The sequence below is a fragment of the Echinococcus granulosus genome (assembly GCF_000524195.1).
Source record: "Echinococcus granulosus chromosome Unknown EG_S00006, whole genome shotgun sequence".
Classification (NCBI taxonomy): Eukaryota; Metazoa; Platyhelminthes; class Cestoda; order Cyclophyllidea; family Taeniidae; genus Echinococcus; species Echinococcus granulosus.
The window spans coordinates 1853306-1876493 of NW_020170386.1; the positions used below are offsets into that span (position 1 = coordinate 1853306).

At 40.9% G+C, this 23188-nt stretch overlaps 4 protein-coding genes across 4 annotated transcripts; 3 read left to right on the forward strand and 1 right to left on the reverse strand. All coding sequences in view use genetic code 11, as the record gives it.

The window, feature by feature from the left end:
• Positions 1-456: 456 nt before the first annotated feature.
• On the forward strand, positions 457-6200 carry EGR_01704 (Mitogen-activated protein kinase-binding protein; the record flags this gene model as incomplete). Its single annotated transcript, XM_024490953.1, has 8 exons — positions 457-769; positions 1764-2049; positions 2296-2386; positions 3374-3799; positions 4401-4486; positions 4558-4624; positions 4714-4956; positions 5748-6200. 8 exons carry the CDS (start codon positions 457-459, stop codon positions 6198-6200), a joined length of 1965 nt encoding a protein of 654 aa, XP_024354818.1.
• Positions 6201-11263: 5063 nt separating this feature from the next.
• On the forward strand, positions 11264-15033 carry EGR_01705 (Coiled-coil domain-containing protein; the record flags this gene model as incomplete). Its single annotated transcript, XM_024490954.1, is given in 8 exon segments — positions 11264-11467; positions 11685-11933; positions 12150-12176; positions 12862-13139; positions 13570-13888; positions 14707-14785; positions 14856-14916; positions 14931-15033. 8 exon segments carry the CDS (start codon positions 11264-11266, stop codon positions 15031-15033), a joined length of 1320 nt encoding a protein of 439 aa, XP_024354819.1.
• Positions 15034-15319: 286 nt separating this feature from the next.
• On the reverse strand, positions 15320-17747 carry EGR_01706 (Dihydrolipoyl dehydrogenase; the record flags this gene model as incomplete). The annotated part of the gene is made up of 9 exons (XM_024490955.1): positions 15320-15385; positions 15551-15764; positions 16067-16270; positions 16419-16555; positions 16612-16803; positions 16871-17146; positions 17205-17444; positions 17482-17622; positions 17652-17747. 9 exons carry the CDS (start codon positions 17745-17747, stop codon positions 15320-15322), a joined length of 1566 nt encoding a protein of 521 aa, XP_024354820.1.
• Positions 17748-18007: 260 nt separating this feature from the next.
• On the forward strand, positions 18008-22821 carry EGR_01707 (UBX domain-containing protein 4; the record flags this gene model as incomplete). The annotated part of the gene is made up of 9 exons (XM_024490956.1): positions 18008-18029; positions 18750-18839; positions 18883-18960; positions 19158-19334; positions 19428-19978; positions 20479-20673; positions 20834-21191; positions 22040-22278; positions 22738-22821. The coding sequence occupies 9 exons, from the start codon at positions 18008-18010 to the stop codon at positions 22819-22821; spliced, it is 1794 nt and encodes a 597-aa protein (XP_024354821.1).
• Between the last annotated feature and the right edge of the window lie 367 nt (positions 22822-23188).

A 23188-nucleotide genomic window follows, 5' to 3' on the forward strand; every position in this document is an offset into this window, starting at 1 on the left:
CAGCCTCGATAGTATTAATCATAATTGCCATTCGCCTATGGTTGTTGACACATACTTATCCGACAAGGTTTGCTGGTTAGGGTTTCATTGTTAAAATGTGTAAAACTATCATATGGGAAAAGTGTTTTGGAACAAACTTAGCCACCGTCACATTTACCGTTGAAGAGACAAATGATCCAAATGCCTTCACACTCCCTACCAACATCATACATGCACCGAACCAACTTTTTTTATGATCTCACCACTCATTCGGCTAAAACGGAAGTAGGTTGGAAAGAGTAGAATAAATGGAAACAAATAGTTCTATTATTAACACAGCAGAATATTGATCTGGAGCAGTCGATTTTCCTCTGAAACCTTGGTAGCGAATATCTTAAGCACGCACAACTCTTGCAAATAAGGAATACTTTCGGGATAATCAGTGAGCTACCCTCCAGTTCCTCTATGATTGTCTCTATGTTGGAGCAGACTGACCCAGATAGTCAAACGGCGAGATTTGTGATTGAACACCACATCTCAATGACGCACTCATGCGCATGCGCGACAGTGGTGGGTCCCTCGGTACTGGTGCCAGCGGAGACAGGGCTGCAGGGCGCGGTGCTGCCGCGCGCGCGGCACTATCTGGCTGTGGCGTGCCAGGACCGCCAATTGCGACTCTACCAGATCGCTAAAGCGCGCCAACTCTTCCACTACCGCGCCAGCACCTGCGAGGATGGTTCCCCCGTTTGCTGTGCTGCCGATCCCACCAGCACTCTCATCGCCGCCGCGGGTAGCCCTCTCGACCCCTTACCAGAATTGATAGGAGTTGAAGTTTTTGTTTTTGCGTTTTGAGAGTTGATCTTCCATTTACGGAATGATTAAAAAGTTGTGTATGTAATTCAATAAAGTTTAAGACAGTTTAGTACAACCCAACGTTAGCATTGCTTCTGGTCATTTTCGAACTTTACTTCAATATGGTCCTCGTGTAAATCCTTCTGAATTTATGGTTGATTTTTTAATTATTTTAATGCACATCGGTGACTATGAATCATAAATTTTGGCTGGAGTAATGGACAAAGATTACACTCTCATAACGGGGAGAACTGATTGTTAAATCGTAATATGATGTTGTGAAATTCATGAATGCAATGTTGTGAACAAGAGAGACTGCGAATATTTATTGAACCGCAATTCCATGTGGTAGTGATATTATTTGTATCCTCTTCAATAGTGTGTTTAAAAATGTATATTTGGTCTAATAGTTTGACCAATCAAATGGACTTGTTAAATTCGGTGGGAATAGTTTGCGTTATTTTTGTGTAAATTCTTCAAAAACAGACCTAGTTAGCTGAACTAAAGGATGCTTTTGAAAATTTGATTGTTCAGGCACAAAAACTGCCACAGTGCGTATCGCAACCATGTATTTAGTATGATTTAGCTTCCAAGATAAATGAATTTCTGAACTCTCTCTCTGATAAAATTGTGATTTTTGAGAGATGTGTTTCTTCACATTGTTTGCCGTTAAAACCGTCAGGAGTTTTTGTGCCACCCTCCACTTGACAAATGTCGAGGTTTCTCCACAGCATAAAATTCGATTGGTAAGCATGATTGTTCTTAACTCATCTGAAAGACAGAACCTTTTTCTTGAAAAGAACACATGGCTTTGCAGCCTTGTCTGCCCTGGCTTCTTGTGGAAACAATGGCGTGATTTGGTAGAAAACTCAATTTGGCCGTAACTCTAGCGCGCATTTGTTTCTATATGCTTACACATACTGGCTTTGCAGGCTCGGACAAGCATATCAACCTCTTTCATCTCTTCACGGGTGAGCTCGTAGCCACGCTGTACGGACATGCAGACATTGTGATGGGCCTTATTTTCTTGCCCGACCTGCGGCACCTCGTCAGCTTTTCCTACGACTCTTGCATCTTTGTGTGGCGTCTCGCCCCCGAACTGACCGCTCTAATGCTAGAGCGGCAGCAACGCGTCGCCGCCGTTTTGACCGCCTCCGCCCCTTCCACGACGGATCTTCCCGCACTGGGGGCCTCTCCTTGCAATGGTTCTCTACCTTTGTGAGTGCATGCTTTCTAGCGCTCCTCTCCCATCACCTTTTAGTCTGTTCAACAATTTTTTGAAATTAGTGTTGGAGTCTGAATTTTTGTCTCAGCAAAAGATTCATTCGCTTCGTCAAGATGATAATTTCCTTTTCCACTGTTTCTTCCCTTGAATTGGCAAGTCTATTCGATATGTTGTCATTATTTCCTTTTTGGTACAATGGCTTTTAGCTGCCTTTTTCACCTGATTATGTTTTTGTTTAGATCTCCGAACAATGTCGGCAGTTCCAGTGGTGAAGAAAATGTCAAGTTTTGCTTCAATGAGAATGATCTCCCTTCCTGGGCGCGTGACAGGGTATCTTGGTTGAGCGCTTCATTTACGTCTTGGCTATTTGCATAGCGAGCTAATTATTGCGGTGGTCGCATCTACACTAGTGTGTCAAATGTACAATTGTGCAAATACAAATGCAGAGGCTTATCCAAATCTGGTTTGATTTATTCATCCGGATTTTAGTAGCTAGCATGCGCATTTGCAACTGTCTTAGTATGTCCGATGTTTTCAATCACTCGTAAATGCTTCTAGAAGGCTGACGAATCTCAATGATTTCGTCACGCGATACTGTATCACTGGTGGGCAGCATTTCAGCGAACACTTATTCTTAGATGTCACTCTGCCGCTTGTGCACTGGCCTCATCTTGATAACCGTCTGCTTATTAGAATGTTCCGAAATTACATATTTACTGCACCCTACCGTATACCGGATCACGTCGCCTTTGACCTTAGTTTGGTTGCGTAATTTGCGTCATTTTGACTTAACGAAACGTGATTTCTGTGTCGAATTCGGCTTATCTGCCCCGTCCCGAAATTTCAATGTATGATAAAAGAGCTTCTGTGGATTTCAAGAAATCTTGTCAATCGAACAATTATTTGTTAGCGCGAGTCAATTTAATTTTACTACATTTCATATTTATGATAGCAGAGTATTTTAATTGGCGATTACATTCCAACTGTGGAATCAAATTTAACAGAAATTATTTAAAGTAGGCTTCATTAATCTACTGCTATTGCGTGTCTGTTGAATAAATCCTTAAATGCACAAGTGCACCAATTACCTTTTTGGGGTAAGAGGATTTGATACATAATTTGATCGCATTGAGGCTTTCAACTGGTAGGGTCTTTTGTTTGTCTTTCAACTGTTCCCTGTTCAAATTGTACGCCTAATTGTTTTTATCTTTACTTATTATGTTTAACTATTTTTTACGCCTTTTTAATTAAGAAGCTGCGTATATGTCATTCTTAGGATTAATAAAAGTACTTACGATGCGTCTTTATTGCATATAGCAGCGACCGGAGTCAGATACGGGGACCTTGGAATACTTCAGTCTTCCCAGTCGCATGGTTAAGCGTTCCTTCACGGGGTTTTTGAATCCGTCTTCACCAACAGAAATCACCGTCGTGGCTCATGTCTCGCGGTCTCAGAGTGAACGTGTGCGGCCAAGTCTGGTATCGAAGCGTCAGCGAAATCGAACAACTAGTGCGGTGCCGGCGGAATTAAGTCGCGGCAACAGCCTTGGTGGTCTACCCACCAGTAGCGGCACATGTCGGGACGATGGTGTTGGTTGCCCCGCCGACGAGGACATCAGCACGCCTTCCATGTTCTCCAGCGCAGTCTTTCCTCGGTGGGCCTCTAGCGTTACGAATATCACTCAAGAGATTCCCTTCAAGCCGCCTCTAGCTCCCTCTTCAGACGCTGCTAACGGTGATCTTGTGAGTCTCCAACTTTACTAGCCTAGCAGTTAGTCGACGAGGCATGCCAGAAAGCCTGTATGCGCACCCTTGGTTGTTTTAATTCTCATAGTTAATCGTATCCATTGGGCTAAATGTTGTGACTTAAGTAAATTCTCAAAACATTTGCCCCCTACATTCCTTTATATGAACGATGTCCCTTTCTGTAGCCTAATTGCAGCAGTGGCAAGCCAGTCGTTTCCTAATACTTACTGTTGAAAAACTGGATTTTGTTCGCATCGTGTTCGCTTCAAGTAGAAGCGGAACTCTGTTTACTTGGAAATTGTATTGCTGATCTCGAATCATCACTTTTAAGTATCTAAATTCTTTATGATAACTAGTCCCTTCCACCACCTTAAATCCCTTCCACGCCCCGTTTTGCGTATCCTACCTTCCCACAGAGTATTGCATACAGAGTCCATGTTTTTGGCCCTCGCCTCTATGCTCAGCAGAGGCTTCCTTTTCTAAGTTTGCACTCACTCGACCAATGGAATATTGCTTTGTGGTGTATGCCACTTCAACTCCTTTTTTTCCGTTTTCTTTGACACACCCATCATAACCTTTGTGGCTAATTATTTTGTAGATCGATATCCACTCTCTTCCTCTGACCTCCAGTCTTTCAACTGAAGTTTTATCTGCATTTGAAGATCTTCCTAGCCAGTGTCAAAGGTTGTTTTCACCTTCTTTTTCTGATTTCTCGTATTACTTATCAAGCAACCTATGTAATTTTGATACTGCAGTAATAACGGCCTAATGGGTCGTTCCCAAATTGAGGACTACTGCTCGAAATTGGGTCGAGTCAAAGAGGTTTGTGACAACGAGATAGTTTTTCACTCCATCAAATGTTCTATTTACTACTTTCTGTAGCACTCTTTTTTCCCAACCCATTATTATAGCGGGAAATACCGGCGCGTGAGTGCAGCACGGAGGAGGCGGTGCAAGTTCAACCGAACTCCCTTCCGCACCAGAAGCCCTCGACCAGAGCAAGCTGGTTGGAGCCAGATATCGGCACCGTGGTTTCCGCTTTCGCCTGCGACACGGAGGGTGGTCAAGACGCTTCTTTTATCCGCGCGCCAGAGGGCGAGGTATTGAGCTGCGCCCATGGCACGACTTACTGCCTCTCTAAAAAGAATGTTGATGTATGTAGGCCTTGGTGTCATACCCTGATATTTTGCAAGTTCATTTGTACTTATCACTATTAAAGTACTTCGGCTTTCAGCATTAACTTTCGTGTTTAAATATTTAGTACGGAAGAAAACGCTTTTATCGGGCCAGTGGCACTTTAATTCAGTCCTCTAAAGTTTGCTTTGAGATATCATGGGGGTATGATTTGACCATCACATCACTAATGTACAGACTTTCAACCTGCCATTAATTGTATTATGTCACTATTTTGTATAATTTTGTTTATTGGCTCTTATTTGCTTAAATTATTCTTATTTAGTCATACTAGGTCATAGTCACTCAACTATCGGTATCCTCCTGCCAACCCGAATGAAACATTATCAACTAAAAACAAGTTTCATTATAACGCTAGGCACAACATCATTTCATGATCCAACAAAAATAGTAAGAAAATGGGATCGGTAATGCAAACTATCAATGTGATTGCGGTTATTAGCTAGCCCTTGTTTTTTCGTTAGTAAACTCTTTCTTGGGAAATTCAAAGTCTTTGTATTTTCTATTTATAAATGTAGAAAGCAACTCATCGCAATTTTTAATGCTTGGCTCAGGCCTTTTAATTCTATCAATTACAAAGTTGTTTACATTTTCGTATTGTTATTTACATATTATCATGAAATTCGGATTATTCTTACCGGTTTAGACAAAGGTAGCATTCCTTGTCAGCTTCCTATTCCCTCTAGCATCTCCTCAAAGCAATTGCAGGAGCGCCTTTTACGTCACTGATTACCCACTTGATCACCTTCAGGATTTCTCCAACTCCGTTTCCTCTGCCTCGGGGTCAGCCTTAGCGCTGAGTCTGCTGTCGAACGTGCGTCAGGCGTTGGACGCGGCGGCAGAGCACCTGGCTGCCTTCAGCGCCGACAGCAGCACGATCTGCGAGGGTCGCAAGTTCTTCCACTCATACTTGGAGTGGCGAGTGGCACGGCTGAGGGGCATCCTCCAGGTCGGGTCCCTCGTCTCCTCCTCACAACTTTCCCCTTCAACGCAGTCTCCCACCACCGACACTCCAGCTCAACGCGTCGAGAAGACCGCACCCTCACAGGCGGCCGTTGTGAAACTCATCGAGCACTTTACGCCGAGTATCCGCAGTGCAATGGCGGAGACTTTAACGGCTGGTGTGGGTGCAGGCATGGGTACCTCCAGTGAGGAAACGGATGGGGCTTTGAAAATTCCCATCGATCCCTTTCCTGATGACTAACACTAACCCTAAATTTTTGTACAGTATTTCATTTGTTAAGTCCCCTTCTCCCCTTTTTTCCTGCTTTCAATCATGATCTTAAGTGTACTGCGATTCGAGCCTTTATTTGTCAGTGCAATAATTATTTTTTTCTCCTAAGGCACTTTCTTATGCTGTTTGGAAGGTAAGGTAATGGAATCTGGTAAAAGGATGCCTTTAGCAAGTAAACAGGCATGATCCGAGCGCTACTCAAGATAGACATGCGCGGGAGGTTGGGTATCACGCTCTGGCGCCTTTGGGAGAAGCGGATTTTGATGAAACCAGGTTTGTGACCAGTCTTAATGTCTGGCACATGTCCGTCAAAAATGACTGAAAATTGACAAATATTGGTCTGTGGATCGGGCCTTGCATGCAGTCACGAGTGCATTAAGAAAACTCATTCCATTGCAGATCTTTTGGGTCAACCTTCTTGGTACGCTTTTTTCTCTTTGCGTTATCATGCAGGTGCCCGTGCTAGATCCAGTGTTTTACCATTTGCTCTTTTGTGCCGTAGGACTGCTTTCGTTTCCTAGCGCATATAACTCCCGTGGAGGCTGTTTCCAACTTTAAGTAGTGGTGCATCGTGCTGCCTCAAAATAAATGTTGTTACCCGTAGCAACACAAGTATGCGGGAGAACCTGTGCTTCTTATGGACTACAACAAAAATAATTTAGGTTGCCATACGTTTAAGGTAGTTTGGGAACGAGTTTTGTGGTCCACTTAGTATTGCCATGTAACTCGCGGATAGTTTGAAGATATAATTTTGGACAAAAAAGCAATATCATCTCACACACCCTCGTTAAAAGAAATTGTTTGGTTGATATAAGCGTTAACCCTTTGCGATTTTGTACATTATAATGGTAAAAAATGGGCGTGTAACGAATCAGTTGACACTTTCCATTTGTTAGTCGTATACCGCTTGCCATCTGTCACGCCTGTCATTCAGATAAATATAGCTTACGGACGTTGTTGTCGGGACATTTGCGGATACGTTAACCTGTCACGGTAAAATTTGGCCTGATGTGTATAATTTCGGCACTTTATTTCATGAGCTAAATTTAAAATTTTTGCTGTCTCGTCTAACTTTTGGTGGATATACTTGGTTAGCAAGAGGAGTACATTCCAACAATTTAGCGCCTCAATGACCGGTAATTTGCCACGTTGTTCTACCAGTCACCTTCAGACATTTCTAACCGCCTATAAACTCACTACAAAGTTTTACAATTTGTGGATGGAAATTGAATTCAGGTACCCGGCAGAAGTAGTGGCTGGTGTCTACCCTTATCAAAAGAAAAGAGATGCACTTCAAACACAAGACACCGGTTCGCGAGACATTTTAAAGCTGTGACCTTGACACAGAACAAATTTTAACTCCTCTGCATTAAATATGGGATCACCGGTTTCACTATGCTTGTGGCACACTTTATACAATCAGTCACGGTGCATGAAATTCACATTTAACTCTATCTCTATTCTTGTTATTTCCTGAAAACTACTTCATAATTTATATCATTTCTATTATTTTTGAATTTATTTGCCTTAAACGTCCTAGTAAAAATTACGGTACTCGAAATTTACTCAACTTTCTCATCTGCTGGAACCAACCAAACACACTGTTTACTTATTGGTTTTTCTGAGTTTCACAAATTCAAGCTTTTTGAAACAAGCTACATTTGCCAGTAATTAAGGTTGTAAAAAGAACCTCTTCGACGTAAATCAGCATTCTGCTTTGGTAATTTTTGTTAAATGGCAATCTGTCCACCTTTCTTGTGCTTATAATAGCATTCATTTATAACCCATGTCCACATCAAGGTGGTATGAAACCGACACTCCCACTTGTGTACCTCCATGGCAGTGCGTTTGTGGCACTACAGATGAAAGCAAAGAACTACTCAATGCTTATTTTATAAATGTTAAGACATTTTCGATACGGCCAGCTATTTTCAAATTCTTTGAATGAGTGATTGATAAAAGATTGCTAAACATTTAACATAGGAAGGATTGATCCGGCAAGTGTAAGCAAGTTTCACAATAGTTTGGTTGCCTAGAGTCGTGCTAATTTTTGCGAAAATATCTGAACATATTCACAGTCTATTCTGAGGGTATGGGTAAAAGGCAGTTCTGGTATCAAAAGAGGATAGGACGCTATCGCATATTTTAGTAGGGAGAATTTTCATTTCATGGCTACATTTATTTTTACTAGCACTCCGTGGCTTCAATTCCTTTAAGTAATAGATTAGGGTTACAAATTAATTCGAATACCATGTTTTTGAATGGAAGACCCATGACAAGGAGGCCACTGCGTAAGCCATTTGTTTTGTTTCTCATTGGTTGGAGACATTCTTATGATCTACTATTTAAAGGCATTTCGCATTGACAAATAATTTAAAGAACAGAACATTTATGTTCTTCTTTTGGGAATTTGCTTGTTAAATGATTTCAGCGAAACTGGCCGGGGTTATAAGTACGTTTATTTGTGGCGAATTTTAACTCTAGGCATCTGCAATGTGCTATTGGTGGACTTGAAAATTTCTAAGTGTCACTTGGTAAAGTGCACTACCAACTTCCAAAATAAATAGTTTAGTAAATTATCGCAATTGCATAACGCCTCCTGTACCCGCATGTACCAGAGATATGTGGGTGCTGCATCTCCTTCGCTCTAATAAGGGCTGATTAGATTTTATTTGAAGACTTTTTAACTTGAAGGGACCATATTGCTCAAGATATTAGCTTTAACAAATGTTTAGAGGTATAGCAACCAATGGCTAGTGAGGTCTCATGACTACTCTTAGGTAGAAATTACACGAGTTGGATTTTGCTCAGTGATCCCACCCCCTTCCTTTGATGCCTGTTTGCGTTCCATTTGGGTCTATTGGGATTTTGCTGATGGGTAGAGCCCACTGAAGTATACAACTGTTTGTTGGCCACTTGTTAACGTAGGAAATAGCCGGTTTACTTCAAAAGCAGATCTACACTTTGACATATTGCCCTGATTCCTAAATTATACACAGAGAATTCATAACTCAGTATCTCTACTCGAGGTTTAGTTGGAAAAAAATTGGGAAATCTGCTGGCAAGACAAATTTATACGCATCTCTTTAGTTGATAATGTCATAATTTCCTGTCTCGGACTTCATGCGTCCTTCGAAACGATGTATTGCTCATGCTTGTAATAGCATCACCATAGTTTAAATCCATATATCCGGCTCCCGGTTCCCCACATCCACTCGTCCTATTATATTTGTATTTTATGCAAGTGCTATTAAAGTATGTAAAAGCCACGAAATATTGGTCCTATAATCACCATAATTGTATGCATACCGTAATCATTACATGTATGTGAGTTTACATTTAATGAACCTAACCTTATAACCACTCATTTTCTCTCAACTTTCTTTCCTTCTACAGGTTACTTTATCGACCCTTATTGAATCTTATATATTTGCAGAACTGCACAGGCATAGGTACTGAGATTCAAAACTAAATGTTGTACTCTGTCACGGCTAGGACACTAAAAGAAATGCATGACACAAGAAGATACGTTCAAAAAGGGGTAAGCTAATTGCTTGGCTCTGCAACAGAGGGAGAAATAGCATTACAGTCGAACATGTTAAAATTACTCATCCCTTTTTATAGGTAACTTTTAAACCATAGAATTTTGAAGACATGGATTTTGGCAAATTGCATTTCACTACCCGTGTGACCACTTATTCAAACATGGCCCTACTTGGTTATTTACGAGAAACAAAAATGTCCATGCCAATTTTTAAAATTTTTTAGTCCCATAAACTAGGCAAGAAATGTTGAATCCGCGTTCACTGGTAGGAATCGGTTCCTAAATTTTCAATGCTTTCATATTCTCTGGGTACTTGAAATGTAAATTTCTAAAGAAAAAGTGTTGCACTTCGTCCGCGTAAAGTTAAGCCACAGCTCGACCTGATTTTTTATGGAGATAAAATTGTAGTGATACATTATACCTTTTAAAATGAAGAAGTGGAAGCGTGATCTGAATTCAAAATGATCAATGTATCGACCACTCTACTTTGGGCATTTCAAATCTGATTTTAGGATTTTAGAAAATCTCCAAACTTTGTCATCCTAATGGTAACACTCACCAAGAAGCAGTTTTCCGTGGAGAAGCTTGAGGATATGAAAGCGAAGCTTAGGCATCTGGGTAAAACTGCCGTTTCCTTATAGCCCAAGCCTACCACCAGTCTTATTTAAAAGTTTGTACAAATAATAGGCTACCTCTATCAAAAAAGCAAGAACTCTATTAATTGTAACTTAGGTATCAATTCTGAGCGGTATTTTGAGAATTTCTCGGAGGACTCATTCGTTGTAATCATCTTATTTTCTGTTAGACGGGGATTCTAAAGCCTATCACGAAACCTCAGTACGTTACATTGAGGAAGCAAAGGCCAAGATCTACTCGCTTCGAAACGAAATCCAAGATCTCCGTCATGAGTACAACGAACATTTGGATGCAAGGGCTCTTAAGTTTTGTTTCCACAGATTTTTTAAATAAATCATTAGCATGGTTTTACACCTTACAGACATCCGAGTTGATAATGGATCAGGCATTTCAAAAGAATAAAGATAACCTCATGCAAATGACAAGTCTACCGGCAGAGGTATACTGACAAAATAATAGTTTTATTAAATAGAAAGCTATTGCAGAAATGGATTATGAGGTTTCAAGCAAATTGAATACACTAAATGCTCTTCGCTATCAAACGATGTGGGTCACTTTTAATCATTTACCTTAATTTGAAGAAAAACATTGGGACTGATACTAGAGACGCCTTTGGAAAATAAACAATGCGACTATAATTTGAAATGCTGACCATTCGAAGCAGTTTACGCTTAGGGACTTTAAACGATGTTAACAAATATAGATTTCACAGAGAGATACTTCAGGTACAACTTATGGGAGCGAAAGATTAGTGGAACGCTCCTCTGATAACTCTGATTAACCTCTAGACCTTATTTATGTACGAAATTACGTGTTCAGTTGCTTTAAGAGGGAATTTTCGCCTAGTACTAAAATGAGGAAGCTGGCCGAAGTGGAGTCAGAAGTGAATGCGATCAGGAATCGAATGGGCAAGGGCTCTTATTTCGCTGAGCAAGAAATAAATCTGGCTCAACTTATTCGGACCATGGAAAATAAATTGGATAAAACGAGCACGAAGATGGCTGAGACAATTCACATAAAGCATACCTATGAGGCCATTCGGGACAAATTGATGGGCGTAAGTTGTTTCTCTTGCTACATTTGTCTTAATTTACCAAACTGTTGAAATGAACGCCTCCTACATTTCAGGGCACTCAGTTGCTAAATCTACTTTGTTGTTCAGCTTACACTAATGTGATTAGCTACAAAATAGACAAATGTGTCTAGCAATTTTTAAGTTCACGCTCCCTATTTTTTAAAGTTATTAAATATTTGGGGTTGTTGTTTATGCACAGGAGAGTTCAACTTACACCATTACACTAGAGTCCATGGCAGCTGAGATCCGCCAGTGCAGCGCGAAGCTGACAGAACTGAAGGAGAGCAGTGTTGAGGCCGTTCGTCTTAGGGACAAGGCGCTGGTCGAGCTGAAAGAACACGAACAACTGTTGTTTGCGCACCAAAAGAGGCAGGAGCTTGAGCTATTCAACATGAAACGGACATTAAACCTCTTGAAGGAGCAACCCATCCCCACCAAGGCTCTCCTGGTTAAGTTATTTAATAGTTCCTTCTTATTGTCAATAATATAACTGAAGAATGGGTATAGATACTAGTGGATATGGTATTTGCCGTTGTATGCAGCTCGTATAGCTTCAGCACTATGTCAAAGACGATTTAACTTGAATCCTATTTTCCCACGTTCCACTTGTAATATTTTGAGCTTAATTACATGACTTAATGGTTTGTTATTTCTTTTGTTTTAGATTGACAATGATATTGAAAAATCCGACGTATGTACAAGTTTAAGTAGTTTAATGCTCTCAAAAAACGCCAGTCATTTTTGATTGACGAATGACGAGACTAATGAGGGAAAGTTATAAAAAATAGGCGTAGTGTATGTAAATGTATCCTCCTATGACTAAGTAACAGTATCACTGGTAACCTTATGATAAGACGCCAGTTGGATTAGGCAAATGAATTGGGAACCGATGTTTGGATGAACATATGCATCGTGATTACTTTTAAAACTAAGCCAGAACGCATTGTCCTTGGTCGAAAAGAGGCCGACGCACTTCACACCATTCGGTCCACCACACAGTTACCTGCATAGGTGATGCGCTCAATACAACTGCAAGCTGTGGTATAGGTTATGCAGTGGCGAGTTAAAACAGAATGCTCACTATTTAGCTAAACCCCGCGAAAACAACCTTTTTCAGTGGCACATATCGATGAGTAAATGTATCAACTAAATAAGCGCACATCTCCATTAGCCGACCAAACTGTTCTTCAATACCGTGAAAGTCGAGTCTATTTCTTATTACTTCACAGATGGAGTTTAATGTAAAGATAAATTTAGGTAAACAAATCTTTATTTCGATGTGTGGTATGTACAAATACAGGATTTGTAAGGCTGAAAGATGTACTTTTAAAATATGTAAGCTTGAGAAAATGTGAAATTCAAGTGGTAAATAATAGGAGGACGACCAGTTGACGGGTGAAGATCCAACTATATCAGACAGCCAAGGCATACTGACACAACTCGAAGCAATCCATAGCAATTTGAAGGCGGTGACTGGCGTTTCCAACAACAGCGAAATTGAGAAACTGTTCATTCAGTTCGAGCAATCCACAGCCAGTCTGCGCAAACTCTCCGGAGAAGTCGAAATAAGAGTCAAGTTGTTGAGGTCCCAAAATGTCCGACTGAAGGAAATCTTTCAAGAACTGCGAAGCATTGGTAGCGCTAAGATATCTGGGTAAGTGATTTTAGAGTTTTATGCTAGAGCTTTCCATCCAGAAACTGCGGTATATCCTGCGATCCTGCGCAGTATCCTTATAAACATCACCTAGAACGTGTCTTACGAAAAATGGACACATCATCAATTGGCCACGTTCATTACTCTCCGATGGCATTAACTTGCACACGTTAACGGAGCCTATAAGGGTATTGGTGAAGGCCTTTTCGCTTAAGTCCCACCTAAAGTCATTTTTCCAATTATTCGCCCACATTCTTGATCACCCTTTTGCGTGATGGAAAATAACGTTCACACAAATTGTCATCCGACCAAATATTTCGTAGGGTAGCTTGTATCAAAGTTTTACCACAGTTTCAGTTGTGATTGAAGACTACCTCTTATAACATGTTAGAAGTTGGTACTTTCTTTCATAATGCTTTAAAATTGGAAGGAACTTGACCCGAACTACGGCTCAGGCCCGCATGGATTCACTGAAGATAAAGATGAGCGCAGTGAGGAGTGAGCTGAATAAGCTGAAGCAACTGCTGACCTGCGTACATATGGCCGTAGAACACATTTACGTGAAGCTGCAAATGACGCCCAGCACGACTAAAGGCGCCAAGAAGCAGGCTGCAGTGATTTTGCGGCATTTGGTTGAAATCCATCTGCCCGATCTTATGCTCCAATGTTTGGATTACCAGGACCAATTGGATAACGACCTCGATGACTACAATCTGGCTGTAGAACTCGCTAATATGACTCAAGAGGAGGTTAGTTGAGAACTTCTTTACCTACCCTTCAATGCACGGGAGTTAAACAGGTATCAGAATTCCTTCACACGTATTCTTCCAGTTGGATCAGAAGACGCAGGATTAAGGTTTATTACAGGCCCTCATGTCGTGGTATGTGATATAATGAAGGAACACTACTAATGTTCAAGGTATTGAGACCCCCCAAATTAAATCTACTTTGAGAGGTACTAATTACTGGTAATTGGATCTCACTAATTATTATCGTTGCTAAAATATCCGCGACTGGCTATGATGTTCTAGAGCCCTGGCAAGTTAATTACCGTTGCGCATTTCTAAATTTGCATTTGACTCTATTCTAAAATCACAGAGAATACCAATAAATCCAATTCCCCAACTATTGCGGATGACAAAATAAATGTCATTGTTTTGTCAATCGATTTACTTTTAACATTTACATCGCGCAAAACAAAAATTTGCTGCTTTCCGTGTTTCAGAGCATGAAACTAATGCATACTGATCAGGTGGGTTTCCGTTCCCAGGGTTTTTTACCATGTCTTTGTTCTTACGATAAGCCACAGTACTGACAAACGTTTCGCAAACACGTTGAAATTGTTGGACCACGTATCTATTACTCTACTAATATTTCTGTAAAGTTAGGGTTTTTTTTAGTCTTGAGACCATGGGCATCGTTGCAGGTTAAATGCAACCACGAGTAAAATTAGTAACGGAGCTTACTCCCACGCTAAATTTTGCATCTAAGCTATTTGCGCATTGTTCGCATTATAACCAACTTTGGAATTTTCGACCGGTTCAACACTGCATTTCTGTCGCCTTAGTTCTACACCTCTCTCAAAAGTAAGATTCCAAGGTACAACACTCGCATAGTGTCCAGCTGGATGAAGAGGACAGGAAAAGGTAAGCTCATAAGAACGAAACCCAGACGGCACGAATAGGGTTTCTAGCCTCAAATACATATTCTTAGTAGAGACCGATGAGGAAGATAACGCCGAGTGGAGATCGCGCAACGACCTCAAACACCGGTCCACGTACGTGACTCTAGCAAACAGGCACCACCCGAGCAAAAGATGACACCACGGAGACACCACATCCGCGACAAATTCTCAGTACTCTCAAATAAAATACTTTATCACTACTACTCTTAGCTATTTGTTGGACAGGAAATCCAACTGTCTCGAAAATAGGGAAATTAATGGATATTCCGTCAAGAAATGTGCATCATTTCAGCCTGATTAAGCTTCAGTTTAAACAAATCAAGCAATCATGGCCCAAGGAGGAAGATACTTAAAGGAAAAAACTGGATGTCGGTTTTTTAATTTTTTTAATGGACTAAACTCAAATACATAGAAAAGAAGCAAAGGCAAAAAGTGCTCCACCGAGTTGACTAAACATGCTAGCCTTTAAAGCATTGTAGGCATTGCAGTAGGCGGTTTAACAATTGATTGCTTTTCCAAAAGAAGCTGCAAGATTAGCTTCCCGAAGTGCCTCGCTGACGGTCTACAAAGGCCAAAGTATTTGAATGGAGTAACTACACGGAATAGTAGAAAACCATCGTTCCAGCAGTAAACAAATACTTGAATGGCAGTGAAGTCGAAAAACCAAACTACTAATCTGATCACACAACCCGCCAAAATATCAACAAATAAGAAGGGAAAAACAGACCGGGTGAGCATGACAGACACGAGCAACATCCTCAGCCGAGGCCCCATACTCCATAGCGAGTACACCTTCGTTGATGAGTTCACCAGCCTGTGGACCAAGAAGGTGGACACCGAGGATCTTGTCCGTAGCCTTGTCGGCCAGTATCTTGAAAATGCCATCGGATTCATGGTTGCATCTGGCACGAGAATTTGCAGAAATTGGGAACCTGCCTACCCTAAAAAACAGCGTTGATAAGCACATAATATGTGTGACTCAATAGTTATACACCACTTCTTAGTCAACTAGATCATACACAGACCATAAATTCAGCACATATTCCCTAGGAACCACTATGAAAAATGCCAGCCATACCACAAATAACTACAAAGACATAGAACTAAGATTTGCGAATGCTCCTACTAGTGCAACACTACAAAAAAAACGACAAAAGCAGTAGTGCAATTGCGAGTCTTAAGACACAAAGGTGTTAATCACAGACACAATTGATGCTGGGCTTTAAACCAAACGAATGCTTACTTGTAGTCAATCCCAGCACTCTTTAAATCCTCCTCAGACTTCCCTACCCAAGCACATTCTGGGTTGGTGTAAATAACGCTGGGAATGCAATTGTAGTCGATATGAACATTACCACCGCACATGCCCTCAACGCATAGTATGCCTTCATCTTCAGCTTTGTGAGCCAACATTGGGCCCTCGATCACATCACCGATGGCGTAAATGCTACAGGAAAAAATCGACTTAACACAAGACTTAAAGATACAAGTTGTATCAGTAAAAAGCAAAGATTCGAACAATCGAAATGTAGGGCCGATGGCAGAGCTAGATAAACTGACAACGCGATCGGGAACTGATGACAGAATAAACTCACTTTGGAACGTTCGTTTGAAATCGGTTGTTAACAGGTACACGACCGTATTTGTCGCATTCGATTCCAACATTTTCCAGACCCAATCCAGTTGTGTATGGACAACGGCCGATAGCGACTAGCAGGGTATCACAAGAAATCTAGAACACACAAATTTAGCGACGTTTAAAAAGAAACATGTGTTTGCGGAACATACTGTATCAGCCTTTCCATCCTTGACACCTTCAACAGCCACAGAAATGAAATTGCCATTGAGCTCAGCCGATATGACCTTAGTACTCAATTTGAAATTCAGACCCTGTTTTGTGAGTATTTTTCCAAATAGTTTGCTGACCTCCATGTCAATCCCCACGCCGCCAATGTGACCAAGGTATTCGACAATAGTCACCTTCAAAAACATCAGCAAGTTAGTTAAAAAGATTGCGCAAAACTGGAAATCTAAAAAATGTACTGACCTTGGCGCCTAGGCGCTTCCAGACAGAGCCCATTTCGACTCCAATTACACCAGCGCCAATTATGACCAAATGTTCGGGCACTCTATCCAAAGACAGAGCCCCGGTGCTCGTAATGAAATGTTTCTCATCAATGGTTATTCCAGGGAATTGGATGACGTCACTCCCAGTAGCGATTAGAATGTTTCTGGTGTTAATAACTTCGGTAGACCCATCAGGTTTGGTGACAGTAACTTCATTGGGCTTTGTTATTGACCCGACACCTTGAAGGCTTTCAACCTACAGGTATTAAGATTAGTGTATCGGAATATACGTCTGCAAAAGAAATTAAATTTACCTGATTAGCTTTAAAGAGGTGGACAATACCGCCAGTGAGTGTAGCGACGGTCTTTGTTTTAGCACCCATCATGCCCGCTAGATTCAGTTTAACCTCACTTAATTCAATGCCCCGGGATTCCAAATGATTCGATTTGCACATTTCGTAGTAATGAGAACTACCCAAAAGGGATTTGCTCGGGATGCAACCAACGTTAAGACAAGTGCCACCGAAAGTAGGATACTTTTCGACACAAACAGTCTAGCCAAAGATTAAAAACTAAGGCAGGATAACTAACCTTCATACCCAACTGCGCTGCCTTGATAGCCGCCACATAACCGCCAGGACCAGAACCAATAACAACAAGATCCTTCTCACCGGTAGATAAACTGCGAGAGAGCCGAAAATTTACGGGTCTCGGAAAGAGTTTCACTGACACCTAATATGGATACACTATAAGAACCTCACGAGAACATACAAGCCTGAGCATTCCAACGACGGCGGAGGCAGAAGGAACAAAGAGGGCGCCGTGCGAATGGGGGCGCACGAAACGCACGGCGTCATTATTACTATGATCACTACTTGAAATACATAGCCTAAATTTGAAAAAAAAAAATTAGGCAAACAAATGATCTGAAAGGGCGGAGTTTAAAATTACACAATTATTTGCTACTGAAGATGTACAACTGCGTGCAGAATTACCAAAATCAATGATTAAAAGCAATCTTTTTTTGCTTATTTACCTAAAATAAACATTTATATATATAAACGGGCAACCGCTTTGAGTAAAAATAGATTCGTTCAAAGTTTGAGCATAATTTTTAATGCCTTGCAAGAAACATTTCAGTTAAAAAAATATTGTATTGCAAGTATAAAAAAGGCAACCTTAAATTAGTTACCTAGAAAAAGAGTTCCGTAGTTTTTATTACTTTATTCTTGTGCGCTGGTTTAAAGCTTATTAGAAAATAGTTTTTCGTCAGTTGTCATTGTGCTTCACTTTATTGCTATGAGCATTAGTTTTTGCTTATCATACATTAAATCAACTAACTCTTATGCATTTGAAATTTTTATTTCTCAACACATACTTCTGAAAAGTGCCCAACTACGTCATTATAAGGCTTTAATTTTTAGTTTTTGATTTTTTGAATATTTGTAATGAATGTTGCACTATTTTTGTCTTGTTTTATGCGATTCGTCTGAATTTACTTGTTTTAAAGCGGTGAGCTGTGTTTCATATCGTCTCTCGTCGCATTGGGGAGGATAGGGTAGGGATTCTTGTTTATTTTTTTCATCTTACAATACATTATTCATCTCCTGACTTGCTGACTCTACTACTGATGTCTAATTCAGTAAAGTCCTCCAGCTAATACCACTAATTTACACGGTATTTTATTTGCATTCCTGTTTTGTAGCGACGATTCGTATTTCTTTCTTTTTTTCCGTTTTTCTGTCAATATTATTAATATTTTTAGTGGTCTTACGTATTAGCAATTACAGTTGTTTAATAGTGGGCCTGCTTTTGCATGTGTAGATTAGGTTTTACACCTGTTTTCGCACAATCACTAGAAGCTGCGATGAATTGGTATTCTGGCGACATAGGTCAATGTATCAAGGAAGTGAAGAATGCCCAAAAACTTTTATTGGTTTTTTCTAAAGGTAGGTTTTTTTTGGTGTGTTTTCTCCTTCCATTTACGTTCAGATAGCGAAGATATTTCTAGTGAATCTTGTGCTGCTCTCAATGCCGAAGACGTTGTTATGCATTGTCAGGATGTGATCTGTAAGTCTACAACCAGTATATCCAAAATGAGAGGGACCTCGTCTGTCGAAATATTTTCTGTTGTACTATATTTGGAAACTGGTTGGATGTTTATTTTTTGAGGTTAAATCAGCATATTCCTGTCATATTTGTTCAAACCTGCAGGGGTGTTAGTTTGTCCATGCGAATTATTTGCGTGCAACTCGTTCCTGTGACAGGTTTGCAACTACAATCAGGATCAGTACCTTACCACCAATTCGCATCCGTTTACGAAGTCCCTTCTCTACCCTGCATCCATATTATCTCACCATCAGGTTTGGTTTTGAGTGTGAAAACCGCAGATTTTTCTGCAGACCGGATTGCATTGTGGCTTGCTGAGAACATCGCATCGTTTGGTGAGTTAATTTTAAGGGAACTACATGATGTATTTACTATCATTAAATTTTATTTGCTCCTAAGTACACCATTTTCCTGATTCAATCATAAAGAAACCACCAAACAAACAAGGAATGCGATTATGGGAGTGCAGGAATTGGCGCCTGTTGGAGCTCCATATGACACTTCGCCCAAAGCTTGCGCTTCTGCTTCGCCTCCGTCCTCGTACCCCCAGGCGATCGGCAATTTGACCGCGAGTGCTGAGCATTCTCTTCCACGATCGGAAAAGGCAGAAGTATTGGAATTGTATGAGGGAGACCCGCCTGCCTCATTACCAGAGGCTGACGTTGCTGCTTCGCCTTTGACCTCGTCGCCTCGACCGGGTAGCAACTCGGAGTGCGTAGATTTGGGTCATCAACGATGTCAGGAGACAGATCAAGTAGAGAGGAACCTTTCACCTGAGGAAATTCCGTCTTCAGCTTTGTCGGAGGCTGACGCCTCCGTCCCGTCTCATCGATCAGGTAACAGCCTGAACGAGCGAATTCAGGATGCTCGTGAACTATTGGAGGCAAAAAGACAGGCGAAGGCTGTAAAAGTCTTTCAGGAAACTCATGAGTCAGAGTTGAAGCGGCGCAATCTTGGACGCGATATGGTTGAGTTTAAGGTATCGAGTAAATCGTTTCGTTCTCAATACAACTATAATTTATTCATATTTTGTATCTAAGCGGGCACTTTTAACGCTTTCATGTAAAATACAAATAGGTATACATTTTGTCAATAGGTTTTGGCGCACTTTCTATTGAGATGTTTTAATATATTATAGAGATAAGTGGTTGACCTCAGTTTTTTAATTGGTAGATTAGTAGTTAGGAATTTGACTTCTACTTTATGTATATCTCCTGGAACTCGGGCCTAATCTTCGTAGTGGTTTCATAATATCTTCTCAATGCTAAGATTATTCATTAAAATGTGGTAATCATGGCCTAGTGTCATTCGACTAAATTATACTTACCAAATCATTTAAAAAATCCCAGAACACACTTTCCGAGTCAATAATTGTTTTTAATCGGCCAAATTTACTTTTTGTGTGCTCATTTTATTACATTAAGTGCTCTGGGAACTGTGTACTGATCATCTTAAACCCCGATTTTATTCCTCCTTTAGCGCCGCAAGCAGGAACAGGAGATTCGTGAGCGCCTAGAGGAACAGAAACGCGAAAAAGCCGAGAAGCAAGCTGCCCGTCAGCGCATCCTCGCCCAAATTGAACTGGACCGGCGTGATCGTCTCGGGGTTTCTGCACCGAAAGTAGCCGCTCCCAAGTCCACCACTACTTCCACTGGTGCTGTTGATCCAAACGAGGTAGTCTTCCACCTCTTAGCGTTTGCCATGATCACTTGCTTTCTTGTCCCTGGCCTGTGCGTAGAATAAAAATGGGGGAAATTAATCGACTTCATTAATTAAAACATTAAAAAGAATCATCACTCAATGTTGTAATGAGTGCACTGTCCCCCTTCTAAAGGTGCGCCTTCAACTACGGCTGCCTGATGGCTCTCACATGATCGGCGTGTTCGCAGCCGAGGCCCACCTTGGCTCAGAGGTGCGTCAGTACATAAGGTCCCGGGTGCAAGGCAAGGAGGCTGAAGGGGCTTTAGCGGTGGCGCCTCTCAGCGATGTTGTGCGTGCCTCTTTTGCCCCAGTTCTCGCCTCTGGCTTCACCTTCCGCCAGACGCGCCCCAATCCGCCAAGACATTTCTCCCCCGAAGATGAAACCACCAAAACTTTGCGCGAACTCGGTCTCTGGCCTTCTGCTGTCCTCATTCTGCATTGCGGAAAATACAATTCCATTACTGACGATGGTTTCGCAGGATACTCAAAGAGTATGCAGCTCTAATGTGCCTGAACAGTCAGCTGATGTCACGTTTGATAAAAGCTTTAATTACTAAGTTACAAGTCAAGTCTGAAAGCTACCCCTTCTTTATGTTGGTGCATCACTTATCAAATTGCGATAATAGTTAAGAACACTATAAGAATACCATTAATTCCTTCAGTTAAACGTAAACACCAGGCTTTTCTTAAAATCCCTGCTTTAATTCTTAATGGGGGTGTACAATGTCAACTTGAATGATACATACATGCCTATGTCCATAAAAAAACTTTATCAAAACCCATCCATCTAGTGTATCTAACGATACCATCCGTCTCTTATTCAAAGCAGAACTAAGTGAAGTAGAAGTGGAGGTTTTATTTACATTCTATGTTTAACTTGCGCAACTTGTGGTGATACATGTCTCATTTTCAACTTCTTTCACTGGATTTCTGGCATAGCTGGTTCACGGTGAGTTTTAATATTTCTTGTCAGTTATCAACATTTTCTAGCTTTATACTAATAAACATCTTCATTTATGAGCGGCTTAGGGACCTTAGTTATCCACAGATAAGTAAGAATTTCCGTACCAGGTCTTTATATTTGTTAAAGAAATCATTTTCATCTGGCTGCACTTAAAGCATTTGAACTGAACTAAATCATTCGCGAAATTTTTGTGCTGGTAAAGTTATTTGCAACAAATTTATAGAGAGATTACCCTACTGCCAGTGAGACCTTTTCTTCACAAACCCTAATAACGTCTAGAAAATAGCAATAAATTGCTCACTTTTGCAGCGGGCAGATTTAAATTAGGCGTAGCAATCAAGGGTGAAACTGACCACTTTATAATGTGCTCTCTAGATGTGCTTTCTCGTGTGCTGGGCCTCATTTGGGGAGGTGTTCAAAGCGTTGGTGATATTTTCTTCTACTTCGGCGATGGTTTGATCCAATTAGGCCGAAGCACTTGGCAAACTCTCTTCAGTGCTGGCAGTGGGCGCACCATTGGTCAAGCTCAGGCCGCCAACTCCGCTACCTCCCGCCAATCTCCGCCACGCACCGATGGTGAGGAATTGAAAGGAAGAAGTGCCTATAGGCGACAGGTGCACTGCTCTTTTTAGCTGCACAAAATCTTCTAGACACTTTTTTACCACCAGTGGTTGCTTTCCTCCATTTTCTCGCAGAATCAGCATTGCTTACAATGTAAAGAAATTAGTCGGGTGAACAATACAAAACGGGTCATCTTTTCAGTAAAATGACTAAAATCTTCTGAATTGGTGTTTGATAATTTATTTCATGCTCCGCCTAAGGTGTGGAATAGTTTTGACCTTATATGGTTAATTTCACAGTTATTGGCAAAAAGGTCCGCGTTATTGAACTTTGTCAACACACTGCTTTCCATTTACAGTCGCTACATTAGAATTTATTATGAGATAAGAAGATTTAATGAAGAATAACGCACACTTGCTGTTTAGGTATTTCTGTGTCAAATTGATTATGTGGTCAGATGTTTTACGCCCTAAAGAGGAACATTTTTATGGTTTATGCGTGCCCATTTTTAGGGAAAAATCTCCAGATTGTCACACATGCCTGACGACACAGATGAGCAGGCAAGATGGAATGGCAACTCGACAACTCAGCTTTGAAAATCAAAGTATCCTCAAACTTGTAATATTTTGGCACACATTTAAATTTCGATTGATTGGTTGCTTTCTTCTTCTGTTACTTAACATGGCTTTTACCAAACCAATGCCAAAATAAATAGAATGATTATATACTTGTACGTACCTATTGTTTTACTGACTGAACTTTGTCTCGAATGGATGAAGTGGCTTCTGAGAGGTGCGCTATTTCTAACACGTAAATTTATGTATTTAGGAAATGGTAGTTGTAACAGGTATAGCGCATTCAATGGAAGAGTGCAACGGATGACCAAAAAAGTTCGAGCGGCTTCCGTTATAGCTCGCCGTTCTGACTCGGTGTAATTTGTGGAGACTTGTAAAATGCATGCAA